This window comes from Ursus americanus, chromosome 12, assembly GCF_024610735.1.
Source record: "Ursus americanus isolate L20-20 chromosome 12, mUrsAme1.1.p, whole genome shotgun sequence".
Taxonomy (NCBI): domain Eukaryota; kingdom Metazoa; phylum Chordata; class Mammalia; order Carnivora; family Ursidae; genus Ursus; species Ursus americanus.
This window is the reverse complement of record NC_142138.1, coordinates 45,336,718-45,349,643: the sequence shown is the minus strand read 5'-3', so window position 1 is coordinate 45,349,643 and position 12,926 is coordinate 45,336,718. Positions and strand designations below refer to the sequence as shown.

The 12,926-nt window shown below is 42.6% G+C and overlaps 1 protein-coding gene across 1 annotated transcript in view; it reads left to right on the top strand.

Moving 5' to 3' along the window:
• The window catches only part of ABCA4 (ATP binding cassette subfamily A member 4), a 126,262-nt gene that overhangs the window by 25,678 nt on the left and 87,658 nt on the right, over nt 1-12,926 (top strand). Inside the window, exons 7-10 of the mRNA XM_045801750.2 lie at nt 8,172-8,261; nt 10,776-11,016; nt 12,032-12,171; nt 12,783-12,899. Of these exons, the coding sequence (XP_045657706.2) occupies nt 8,172-8,261; nt 10,776-11,016; nt 12,032-12,171; nt 12,783-12,899 (588 nt within the window). The remainder of the gene's footprint in view (nt 1-8,171; nt 8,262-10,775; nt 11,017-12,031; nt 12,172-12,782; nt 12,900-12,926) is intronic.

Sequence of the window (12,926 nt, the reverse complement as noted above, 5' to 3'; positions counted from 1 at the left end):
AGGCCTGTGGGCATAACTGTCATTGGCCTGCTTTGATTTCTTGTGGGCTCCAGACATACAGGAGGCCACAGCTTATTTTCATGATAGATTAGATGTCGTTTTTATGAATTTGAAAAGAAAAAAATACCGAGTAGTCAAAATTAAAATCACTTCAGACACAAGAAGACCCCTGTGAAGGTTGCTGTTTTGATGATGGGTCCTGGGTCCTGACCTTTATTTAGCTAATACAGATTGAATACCAATGTATTAGGGATTAGGTTCTCTCCAGAGTAAACTGGTTTTGAAAAGGATTTTGGCCTCTGATAGTTCATCTCTCCACAGAACAGTAATTCTTAACCTTTTTATGAATTAGGACTACCTTTGAGAATCTGATAACAGCTCTAAACCTTTTTTCTAGAGAAATATAAGTTCACACAAACACAGAAGGCGTAGGGGCTCATGGGGCCTCTGAAGCCAGGCCCCAGTTAAGAACTTTTGCATTAAAATTTCTTTCCTACCTACCATTAATATATGCCCTTTCCTAAAGTGTCTCTCACTCAGTATAGCCACAGATTCTTCCTTAACTTTACTTATGAAGTAGTCAGCTTCTCCCCCTGAGCATGGGACCCGATGGTGAGAGGACCAGAGGCTGGGCAGCCCGCTGGAGCACACACAGTTCTGGTGGTCAGGACACTGGGTTCTGGCTCTGGACTGGCCCCTAACTTGCTGTCATTTAAGTAATCCTTGCTTACTTGCTACACTTGCTACACTCTCCATCTGTAAAATCAAGGTAACAAGATCTATGCTACCTGTCTCAGAAGCTGATAGCAGAAATTCACATCAGAGAAGAGATGAACAAGCACTTGGAAGCAAAAAGCATTTTTGCTCTTACCAAAGCAAGAATGCAGCCGCTTTGCAGAGGCCCCATTGTTCCCTTGTCATTGCTACACTCTCGGAAATGTTCTTCTCAAACACTTAGGTGGGACGTTCTTCTTTCTCAGACCCCTCAGACCAGCAAGAGGTCTGTCTCATGCATTGACCTTTTGACTGCCCCTAGATTCCAAACGCTGTTCTGCTTTCATCAACCACAAATATCAGGACTGAAGTCACAGCAGAGAAAAAAAGCCCTAGTTTCTTTTGAGCCAAAGAAAGTACCATCACTTGTCTGTTCACATACTCCAGAGCCCACCCTCTCATCCTGACACTCTGTTCCCTTCAGTCCTGGGAGATAGCATGTCTCTGTGACCTCTCCTGGTAGAGACAGTTTGGCATTTCCCCCAAACCCGAGTGATTTAGTCTGAATTCTGCACTCATGACGCATTTCCTGGTACTCAGGGTGTCCCCTCCTGGTTGCCCCCTTAACCACTCAAGCCAGCTTCCTCTCTTTTCATCTGATGCTTAACAACTGTCAGGTTGCAACAAACATACTTCAAATCCACATTCTCCCAGTTGCCTAGCAACAACTTCCCTCCTGGATAAATCTGGATTTCCTGTAGCAGTGGCCCAGGACTGAACACAGTAAGCCTGTACTGTCTGTCCACTGCTTTGTCTGCTTTTCACCTCTGTCTGGGTGCTTTCAAGACAGCAGTTCATCCTTCTACCAGCTCCCAAAGGCCATGTCATCTGTGTAAACACACTGTTAACTGAAGGCTACCTATTTACCCTCGTGTTAGGTAGATCCTCAGCTTAGAAATAATACTGTTTTGTAGATGGTCTTCTTGAATCAGAGAAAGTAAAACAAACAAAAACTTCAACTCACAAAACATTCTTTTGTGCGCTGGCAGATTGGCATCCATTTGATTAATCTATTGGGTCTAAAGCATCAGCAAATATTGCTCAAACAAGTTTCTTTTTAGTAGCTAATATGCTTTGTTCTGCCCTAAGAAAAAAAATATTACATATTCCCATAGGACAGACATATTTCTTGTTCATTGAGAACCCAAACAGAGACCTAGTATAGTCAGAATCTTCTTGACTGCCAGCTATGGCCTTCTGTCCATTTCTTTGAGTATAGATCAAGGCCCAGGATCCCTCCCACCCCCAAAAACCAGCCATAGCTGATGGGAAATGATAGAGACATACCCTTTCCATAGCCCTATTTATATATCCAGTCTTTCTTCAGAGGCCTAATCAGATCTTGAAATTGGGTTGACAGTGCTGAGCCCAGTTGTTACATGGAAGGGTTACTAGTTATTTGGGAAATCAAGAGAATTTGTTGGCATAGGAAGCACTGGTGTGTGTGTGTGTGAGAGAGAGAGAGAGAGAGAGAGAGAGAGAGAGAGAGATGATACTTACCATTTTGGTCTATTAGCTTTTCTCCAGAAATGTTTTTACATTTTCATTCAAATAAACTTAACAGTCTCTTCCGGTTCTCTTGGCAGGAACAATCCATGTGAATTTGAATAGATAATGGGGGAGGGAACCAAAGGAAGAGGAGAGCCCTGGGAAAGTTATTTTATAATTTATGGCAACATCAGTCAGACAGTTGGTGGCCAGATACGTGTGGAGGGTTCCCTGGGGGGCCAGACACTGTTCTGAGTTGTAAGTGGTAACAGAGATGTGAATCCAAGACCCTCATCATTTACTATCTCCACTGGAAAGAGCCAGAAAAAGAATTGCAACTATGGTACCAAGGACATAGCTGGAGCTCAGTAAACATTTGAGTAATGAGCATCATTAAGTTATTAACAAGATCAAAAAAGAAAGTGTTAACTAGACCCAAAAATGCCTCTCAAGCTGTTGTTTTTCCTGTTCCCTCTCCCCCAAATTCCTGGTCTTGTTCTTATCTGGCTGTCTCTCTAGTCACTCTCTCCACATTCCTCTCTCCACCTGGAATTCCTGGCCCTCCCCTTCCATCCACAAACACTGCCCTTACCCTCAGGATCATCACCTTGTCTTCTTTCAAACATCAGATCAAGTGTTACCTTCCCCAGCCCCGGGTGGAACTGACCACTCCCTTCCTGTAAGTCACCATCATATCTGTAGAGACATACCTCATGGAACCCAAAACCTCAATAGGCTCTGTCTTTTTCCTACTAGATTTTAGCTAATTTACTCATTAATTAATATAAAATATTTATTGAGCATGTACTGTGTACCATGTCCTGCAGATATAAAACAAAATAAAGCCTATCTTTATGCTTACTGAGTTTACAGTATAGTGGAGAGACACATACATTAAAAATAATAGCAAATCAATACAAAAGTGATAAATGGATGCACTGAGAATTCTATTAGCAGCTAGGAGAAGCACCTAACACCTGGGGTAGGAAGCCAGGAAGAGCATGGAATGAAGAAAGGAAGGGTTTTTGGAGAAGCTGAGGTGGTTTCAGACGAGTTGACAATGGCCACTAGGGGTGATGGTGAGGATGCAGTGGAATGGGCTGAGTTGGCTGTATTATTTATTTGGCTCCAAAATAATGGGTGTAGTAGATTTGCAGAGGCCTACAAGAATGTTTGATAACTGAAAATGAAAAATTATGGCTCTGAAATACAAAGAAAAAGCTTTAAAACTGAAATCAATAAGTATTTCATTGAATGTTTAAGGGAAGTATTCAATTTTATTATTAAATTTAGTGTTCATAAAATTTGAAATTCAAAAACAAGTTTATAGGGGGCGCCTGGGTGGCACAGCGGTTAAGCGTCTGCCTTTGGCTCAGGGCGTGATCCCGGTGTTGTGGGATAGAGCCCCACATCAGGCTCTTCTGCTATGAGCCTGCTTCTTCCTCTCCCACTCCCCCTGCTTGTGTTCCCTCTCTCACTGGCTGTCTCTATCTCTGTCGAATAAAAAAAAAAAAAAAAATCTTAAAAAAAAAAAAAACAAGTTTATAGTTCAGGTTTATAGTTCAGTGTAGTCCCACTTTACAAACATTCCTAAGTATTTGCACTGATTGCTGAGAAATCATACCAGATCATTCATTAAATGAGATACTCAAAGCCAATAATTTCAAAAGCAAAATATATAGAAATCTAGCTAGAGGTATACATGGATATAGATACATATAAGTATGACAGAGACACAGGTGCTTTTCACTGTGTTGAATTTGCTGCAGGACAGAGTTTTAAGAACAGAATGTGCCTAGAACCTATGGAGGTAAAGGAAAAGCATTTTAGAGAAGATGCACACTTAGGCAGAACACAGCCACAGATCATCTCTAGCCCATAGCCAAGTGAAGAAAACAGACAACAAACTCACAAAGAAGGGGAAGTGATTATGAGCAATTGGAGCTGGGGACTAACTGATGTCCAATCTCTTTGGACACATGAATATGACAGTTCCTTATTTTCTGTGCTCTGTGCTCCTAGCCTTTCTTAGGTCCCTTCCCATTATGTAGGACCTGGTTATTTTTTCTCCGCACAGCTCTTAGGACTCCAGTCCTGATTCCAGCTTCCTCCAGTTTTTCAGATACCCCTTGGCTACCCTTTTTGCAAAGAGAGGGCTCATCCTGCCCCACACTCAGACCCAGTACCAGTTCCTAGGTCTCCAGGCTGGAGATTTTGACAATGGGATGGGGATGGGGAAGAGTGAGTGGTGACTTTCAGGCTTTTAGCTTTGGTGACAGAGCAGAAGGTGGTGCCACTAGCTGAAGAAGTAGTCACAGGAGCAGAAACCAATTTGGGAAAAGTGATGTAATCAGTCTAGGCTGAATTGGATCTGGCTGGGGGGTTAGAGGTACAGATTTAAAAGTCTCAAACAAAAAGGTAGCAGATTAAATGATAAAGGGAATGAGTCTATGCAGAGTGAGAGGAGTAAGACCACGGAGCTCAGGAACCTCAGCGCTGAAGGAGAAGGTGGAGGCAGAGGAGCTCATGGGAAAGCAGGCAAGGATCAGAGCAAACCAGACAAGAGCAGTGTCACAGACATCGAGGGGTGAAGAGGACATGATCAAAAGTGTTGAGAGAAGCAGAGAGGTCTGAAAAGACAAGAACCAAAAGTATCCATTAGACTTAAAAACTAGGAGGAAACTGGGGATTTAACTAGAATGTTAAAGTGTCTTCATTGGACGGTGAGGGTGGAAGACAGGAGTGTTGGTGAGAAATTGAAGTCACTGCACATGGACTACTCTTCCAAGAAGTGTGGGAATAAAGGGAATAAAGCGGGAAGGCAGTTAGACTGTAGCTACGGGGGAATAAGGCATCAGATCTTGAGCACATATATGTGATAAAAGTGAAGGGAAACTTGAAGATACATCAGTGAGATTCTTGCAGGTAAACTTCATGAAGGAAGGACTTTGTTTTGATCATTGCTATACACCCCCCCCAGCCGCTGGCGCAGAGCGGACAGTCTATACATATTTTTCAAATGTGTAATTATGTCATTTAGAAACTATAATTGGCTGCAACAGAATGCTGAAGAAACAGTGGCTTTCATATTCCTCCCAAAGTGGAGTCCTGTCATGGGTCATTCAGGATTGGTGTGGAGGCTCCACAAATTTCCCCAAGAACGCAGGCTCCTCTTCTTTTCCATCACTCATCCCTAGCATGTGCTTATCATCTGCTGATCTTAAGATGTCTCCTCTACATCCTGCAGCACATCAATGTTCCAGGCAGGCAGAGGGCCCTCCTTTAATAGGCCTTCCCCAAAAGCCCCACTCTGTGACTTCTCCTGATATCTTATTGGTCGGGATTTCGTCGCATGACCACCCCATGTACAATAGAGGCTGGGAAATGTAGTTTTTAGCCAAGCATTATCACCATTAGCAAAATCAAATGACATACATATTAGGAAATGTAGAAAGAAGTCCAGGAAGAGAAGCAAGAGAGAAGGTGAGAGGGGGAGCCATGTGTGTCCAGTGCTGGAGGCAGTGGGGAGCCATGTAAGATCTTTGAGCTGGAGAGGTGACATGGTTGGATTGGTCTGTTAGGTAACCCAGGCTACAGTGTGGGGAGTGCATTGGAAGGGAGGAATCTAGAGACAAGGGAACAGCAAGAAGACTATTCTGATGAAAGTGTCTGGGAGAGAGGCAAGGAGAGCGTGAGCAAAGGCAGTCCTAGTGAGGAAGAGAAAAAAGAGAGAAGAGAGTATTTATTTAGTATTCATTCATTCAGCTATTTATTTATTCTTGCATGCAAAAAGCCTCTTTATTTTTAAATCTTTCTATTACAAAAATAAGTATAAAAGTAGAGAGAATAATGTAATGAACTCCCATGGATCCGTCACACAGCTTCAGCTGTTTTCAACATTTGGCCATTATTATTTAATCTCCTCCTCACTTTTTTGTCCCCTGAAATATTTTAAAACAAATCACAGATAACATATTCTTTCACCCTTACATACTTCCCTATATATCTCTAACACATGGAAACTTACTTGTTTTAACAAAACCACAATTCTGCCATCACACCCAACAAAATTAACAATAATTCCTTAATATGATTTAATACCCAATCATGTTCACTTTCCTCTGATTGTTACAGCTGTTTTGTTCAGATCAAAATAAAGTCCACACATAGCATTTTATTGCTGTATCTCTTAGATCTTCTTTCATCTCTAATAGATCGTATTGGAGTAGTCAGGAGGTGAATCACAGGAGTTGGTGATAACTTGCCACTGGCACACATTTTTACCTGCTGGCTTCCTCCCTACCTACTGTTCTCAGCCCCACCCTCTCATGGAATTAAAGCAGGAATTAAAGTGCTTTGCCCAGCATTCCCTGAAACTATTTTCAAGGAGTTTGTAAAGAAGTCCTGGCAAGACCAACATCTAGGCTCAGTGTGAAGGTTAAGAAGAGAAGATGCTTCTCAGTGGTATAGTTGCAAGGGTGGTTTTGCTGCTGTTTCCTCTGGTAAATTGTTCTCCTGTCTGCTTTGTAGCCCTCATAACAAAGCCTTCCATTTTACAGTTCATAAATGAACCAGAAATGCTGATGTTCCATGAGTGTTCCTGTATTCATTCTTTGGTATCAGGACCAAAGAGACTGTGAGGACCCCAGCCCCGACAGCAGGGAGAAGAGAGGATAGGACCACTGCTAGAAATGGGAGGCTGGGCTGCTCAAACCTAACGCCACCTTCTCAACTGGGCTGCAGCTGGGTCAGCCCACCCATCATTTAGGAGAACCCCCTAGCAAATAAAAAGCTGAGATTTGTGGCTTGTGGTCCACAGATCCTTGAGTCACAATTACACATTGATCTTGTGAAAAATGCAGAGCCCCTGAAGACATACTCAAGATGCACACTTGAGTTTGAAAACCACCATCTTAAAACTTAGAATTCAGTCCTAAAAGACACAGGATCAGTGAGTCAATCAGTTTTGAAACTGTCAAGAATGAAGTCATTCAGGGGTACCTGGGTGGCTCAGTCGTTAAGTGTCTGCCTTTAGCCCAGGGTGTGATCCCAGGGTCCTGGGATCGAGCCCTCTCCCACTCCTCTTGCTTGTGTTCCCTCTCTTGCTGGCTCTGTCTCTCTCTGTCAAATAAATAAATAAAATCTTAAAAAAAAAAAAAAAAAAGAATGAAGTCATTCATTCAGGACTTGAACTTAGTTTCCGGAAAACAAGTTGTTCACGTTGGGCTCAGTTTTGGAGCCAGCAAACTTGCGTGCTTCCACATTCCCCATGTAAGTGAAAAGTGCATGAGTAGTTTTGTGTTGTCTCGTGGGCCTGGGGTCACCAGAACACTGCTGTCAAGTGGGTAATCTGCAAGGAAACTTATCTTCAAAGCTGCCAGCAGCAGCTTTAAAAGAAAGATGATATAACTAGCCAAATCTTCCATATAAGAAAGTCGTGTTGAACAGAAGAGACACAACCTACCTGAAAAAGCCTCAAAGGGAGCAGAGATGTGAACAGTGAGGAAGCCTGAGCTTGTCTGCAGAGCCCAAGGTGCTCAGATGGGCCTTCCTTTACAGTCCAGCAGCTGCGTCGGTTTCCTTCCGGGAGGTTTGTTTGGTGTTGCTAAATCAGCAATCAGAATCACTTTGGCAGATTTAATGTCACTGTGAAACTATTTGTGATTGACTAGCTCAGCAGGGAGCTGAGCCTGGAATCAGACTTGGAATAAGAGCCTTTGATTTTTCTCAATTAAATGAAACAAGTTTGTTTTTGAAAGTAATCCAGCAGAAGAGGTCCTGTGATCAGAAAAAAGGGAGGAAATGTTTGTTTTTCAAGCATACAGGAGATCAGATAGCACCATGTATAAATTATACATGTATGTATATACACACGTATATATTTTGTATTTTTTTCCTATCAATTACAGCTTCCCACACTCCTAGACAGCAGTTCTCAAGGTATCAATCTGAGATTCTGGGGAAGAATATTATCTGATATGTCGCCAAAAATTCAAGAGGTAAGCGGCCTGATGATACTAATGATAATGTTATTATATCTTTCTACCATTTTACCACACTTATTATATCAAACAATTTAATTGTACCTCAGGCCTGTTCAAGGAGAAATACATTTGAACTTTCTATCTAGCAATTTCAGAGCACCTGTTCACATCCTAAATTATCTGTGCTCCTAGGTTGGAGGCAAAAAGAAGGGAACCATCCTTCTGATTTCACACCTAGGGAAAGAATGCCACCATATCTTGTGTGGCAGATTATCAGTGGACTTACACTGAATCTAAGTCCTTCCAGTATCGATGTGGTCTATCCTATTATGCTCTTACAATACACCTAAATCTATACTGCTAATAAGAATAGCATACACTCACAAAGTGCTTACAGGCATTATTTTAAAGTCTTGAATATATTGACTCATTCCATCACAAAAAAACCCAATTGACGTTTTTGTGTTGTTTGGTGAAAGATGTGCATGTTTCAATTAACATCTGGTTGCATAACCTTTTTCCTGTATAGAAATTGATTCTCCACTCGGTAGATGAGAGGTGCTGGGTGCATAATGATGAAGAGACAGGTGTGGTCACTACCCTAGTGAAACATACAATCTAATGGGGGAAGAACAATGTGAAATAAACAATTACCTTCAAGTGTGGTGTATATTATGAAAGGGAGGCAAAAGGTGAAGCATAATTTTCCCCAAACATTTTCCCCTCCAATATGCTCAGCTGACTTGGGCTTAGCCAACCTGGAAAATTGCTTTGTGAAATCTGTGTTCATAAAACTAAGTTCAACCTGAGCAGAGTGTGAGTGCTACTGTTCAGGGAAGCTAGAGAAGGGCCCATTGTACTGATGACCATCTGCTCTAGCAGGAGTCTCTTTTTAACATTCTTTTCTTCATGAGCATTTAAAAAATTCTTATCAGTATAATAGGGTTGAAAATGATAGAGAATGTGAAAAAAGTCCCCAAAGCATATCAACACTCCTCAGTCTGTGAGGGAGTTCCAGAAGGTTTCTTGCCTGTCTAGAGAGCAAGTGTAAGCGTTTGTGAACTAGGTTGCTGCAGATGGCTCCGTTTATATTAACTGATACTAGACCATTTGACCCCAGAACAGCCCCTTCATCTCCCAAGTGCTTTGCTTAAATGAGCAATGTAATAATGATAATAACCCCTTATAAGACTGTCATGAGACTTACTGTTGTCGAAGCAATTTGAGATTCCAAGTTTATTATTGAAGCCTAGACTGTGATTATAGGCATGACTCACAGTGTGGATCCTACACAGCACTCAAGAGTTTCAGAGGGAAGTGTTGGCATGCGGACAAAGACAGGGATGACAGGTAAACATCACTTATTGAAGTAGGGGAACTGTTTTCAGTCTCACCTGACTGAATCCTAATGTTTTTTTTCAATTCCCAAGTGCCTTTGAAAATTAGTAATAAGTGTGTTGGAGGAATAAGAGCAGCACAGTTTTTATTTTGCATATTCCCCTAAAGCAAAGCCAGATGACATATGGGTGCTGAGACCCTTGCAACTCTGGCAACCCTCAACTTAGTTCTCAGCATTACAGATCTGCCTTCAAAAGATGAGTCCAACAAGGGCCACGGGTACTTATATGGAGAAGAGAAGGCCACCAGCCTTTTCTTAGTTTGGTACAGAATTTGAAGTGTTCTTCCATGGGTGCTTGGGTGGCTCAGTCTGTTTAGCACATGCTTTCGACTCAGGTCAGATCCTGGTCCTGGGGTCGAACCCTACCTCGGGAGCCTGCTTCTCCCTCTCCTCCCTTCTGCTGCTCTCTCTTGCTAGCTCTGTCTCTCTCTCCAAAAAATAAAATATTTTTTTAAAAATAAAATAAATAAATAAACTCTTCTTCCAAGAATGGAGACTTCATCTGTTCTATATTTGCTTAGATCTTAACACACACACACACACACACACACACACACACACACACAGAAACCACAAACCACAGATTTCAGGGAAATGGAAGAACTCACATTTGGTAAAATTAAGCTAATAAGAAGATAATTTTCCAAATATAAGAAACTAAATTCTAAACTACTTGGCCAAAGAAATTTGCTGTGATCTTGCTTTTCTAGGACAGAGCCATTCCTCCATCATTTTATTTCCCACTTTTTCCCCCAGTATTCCCATCTTGATGGGATAACAGAACCCAAGAGCTGGCTTACAAAGAAATACTCCTTACATTTGTCCAAGGACACATTCCCAAGGAATTCAGATAAAAGAGACTAGAAGAAAGAAGTGATATGAAAATACGTTGGGGTTCACTCTTTGATTTTCTTTAAGACTTGTTCTAGTTTCCTTTTAGGCTCTGAGTAAATGGCAGTAGGTTTTTATTTCACAGCTGGATTAAGAATTGCTGAGAATATGCATGTTTTCTTTTAAATGTGGAAGTCAAATGCGTATGTGGAGGTCTCCCCATACTTTGGAGCTCTGGCATCGCAGTGATTATGATGCTAACTGCCTTAAGATAACCTGAAGCCTTTGCTTTGCCATAGTTCATCCATCGACCAAGTGTTCAAGACTTGCTGTGGGTAGCCAGGCCTCTCATGCAGACTGGTGGTCCAGAGACCTTCACACAGCTGATGAGCATCCTGTCTGATCTCTTGTGTGGCTACCCAGAGGGAGGAGGCTCTCGAGTGTTCTCTTTCAACTGGTATGAAGACAATAACTATAAGGCCTTCCTAGGGATTGACTCCACAAGGAAGGATCCTATCTATTCTTATGACAAAAGAACAAGTAAGTTTTCTGAGTCATATATACAAAACAGCATCTGATGTTGTTGAAGCCAATGGCTTAACACTTCTAGGGAAACCCAGCCCTGGGGTTTAGTCGGTCCTGTTGAGGGGCCCTGAGCAGAAAGGCTTCTGCTCCCAGAAAGTCCATTTCCCCTTGTAGGAAAGGGGCGGTGCTCATAAAGAATTCTGAATATGAGCCATGGAAAGAACTGAGACCCACTTGGAAAGGGAACAGAGGGGACATTTCCCACTGATCTGATTGAACTAGGGTTAAGTTCTAGAGGAAGGGAAGAAAGATAAATGAGGAGACAACCCAGAGTTGCAAGCAAAGCTCAGGTCAGAAGGGCCCTGGCAAGTAAACACGGCTGTGGGATGTTTTAACAAACACAGGCAGGGAAAATCTGTGTGTGCAGTACTGAGTTACGTTCCAAATGGCAAGTCCCTAGCAAGCCATGTTTCCCCCCTTTTATTATTTTGGGAGGGGGAGGCTTCTGTGGGGTAAAGGAAGGTGGGGTGGGAGGAAATGCAACTGGGTGAACTTTGAGTTAAAAATTGAAAAGAAGCAGCAAGGCACGCACCAAAAGTAGTTGGGGCCTAATATAGCTCACATGACAAAGAAATTAAGCAGCTATGTGAAGGGAAATTATCGAGGCTAAAGCTGAGATTCCAAGGGGAGGTCTTGTTTGGCCTCTTGTCCCTTTCATGTGAGAATGGCATCTGTTCCTTGCAGTAATCCCAGGCAGGCTTCTTAGCCTCCTTCTAAAGCAGAATAAACCACAGGGCAAGCCCCATTCTTTGTTTCTCTGATGAGGCCCTTATTGAGATGCACTGTGGCATTTTGTTACTTACTAATGATGAGCTTGTTATTGGTGGGGTACAGCCTATTAATTTAGGTTATTTGTCAAATCCTCCAGCATAGGGTTGAATGAGACATGTGATTTGAACACACTAATGACTATGTTTAGCTCTGAGCAACGGGGAGTTTCTAAAAAAATCTGTCCCTTCTCTCCTGGCAGCAACCTTTTGTAATGCATTGATCCAGAGCCTGGAGTCAAACCCTCTCACCAAAATAGCCTGGAGGGCAGCAAAGCCTTTGCTGATGGGAAAAATCCTCTTTACTCCAGATTCTCCGGCAGCACGCAGAATACTGCAGAATGTAAGGTCCAAGCTGGGCTTGTCCTTTTTACTTTGGACCTCCCAGAAGAATGAGAGAGAGAGAGAGAGAGCGCGCGCACGTGCCTGCTCCAGCGCTCATAGTCTCCTGGTAGCAAGCCTTAGGTTTGTTTCTTGGTTAGTGGAGTCTTGGGTTCCTCCCCCATCCACAGCCATCATTGGAATGTTTTGCACCCCTGTCCCTGCCTGCGCCCTCCCTTCTCTACAAAACCTATGATGAGGTTTTCTTCCCCAGTGCCTGAATTTTATCCCTAATGGAAGGGCTCACAGTTCTCTGAATCCTGGTTACCCGGAAGAGACAAAGGCAGGAAGGGAGGAAGAGCATTTCCTTACAGGGAGTCTCTGGGACAATGACATTGTCAGTATTACATGGGTCTCTGAGATATTAAGAAACTAGATTTTGGCAGTGTGGAGGCTAGGAAACAGCAGATTGTTCTGAGAAATATCAGTAGACTAGGAAGTAAAGACACTTCCTTGAAAAGCCTTTCCCAAACACTGAGGGTTTGTGACAGACATAGGGAAGGTACAATCAAAAGTTCTCTCTCACGTTTTTCCTCCCTGTTCTTGTCTCTGTCTGTCTCTGCCTGGTTTTAGGCCAACTCAACTTTTGAAGAGCTGGAGCGCCTTAGGAAGTTGGTCAAAGCCTGGGAAGAAGTGGGCCCCCAGATCTGGTACTTCTTTGACAAGAGCACACAGATCACCATGATCAGAGTACGAATGGTTGGGGGGGTGGGGTAG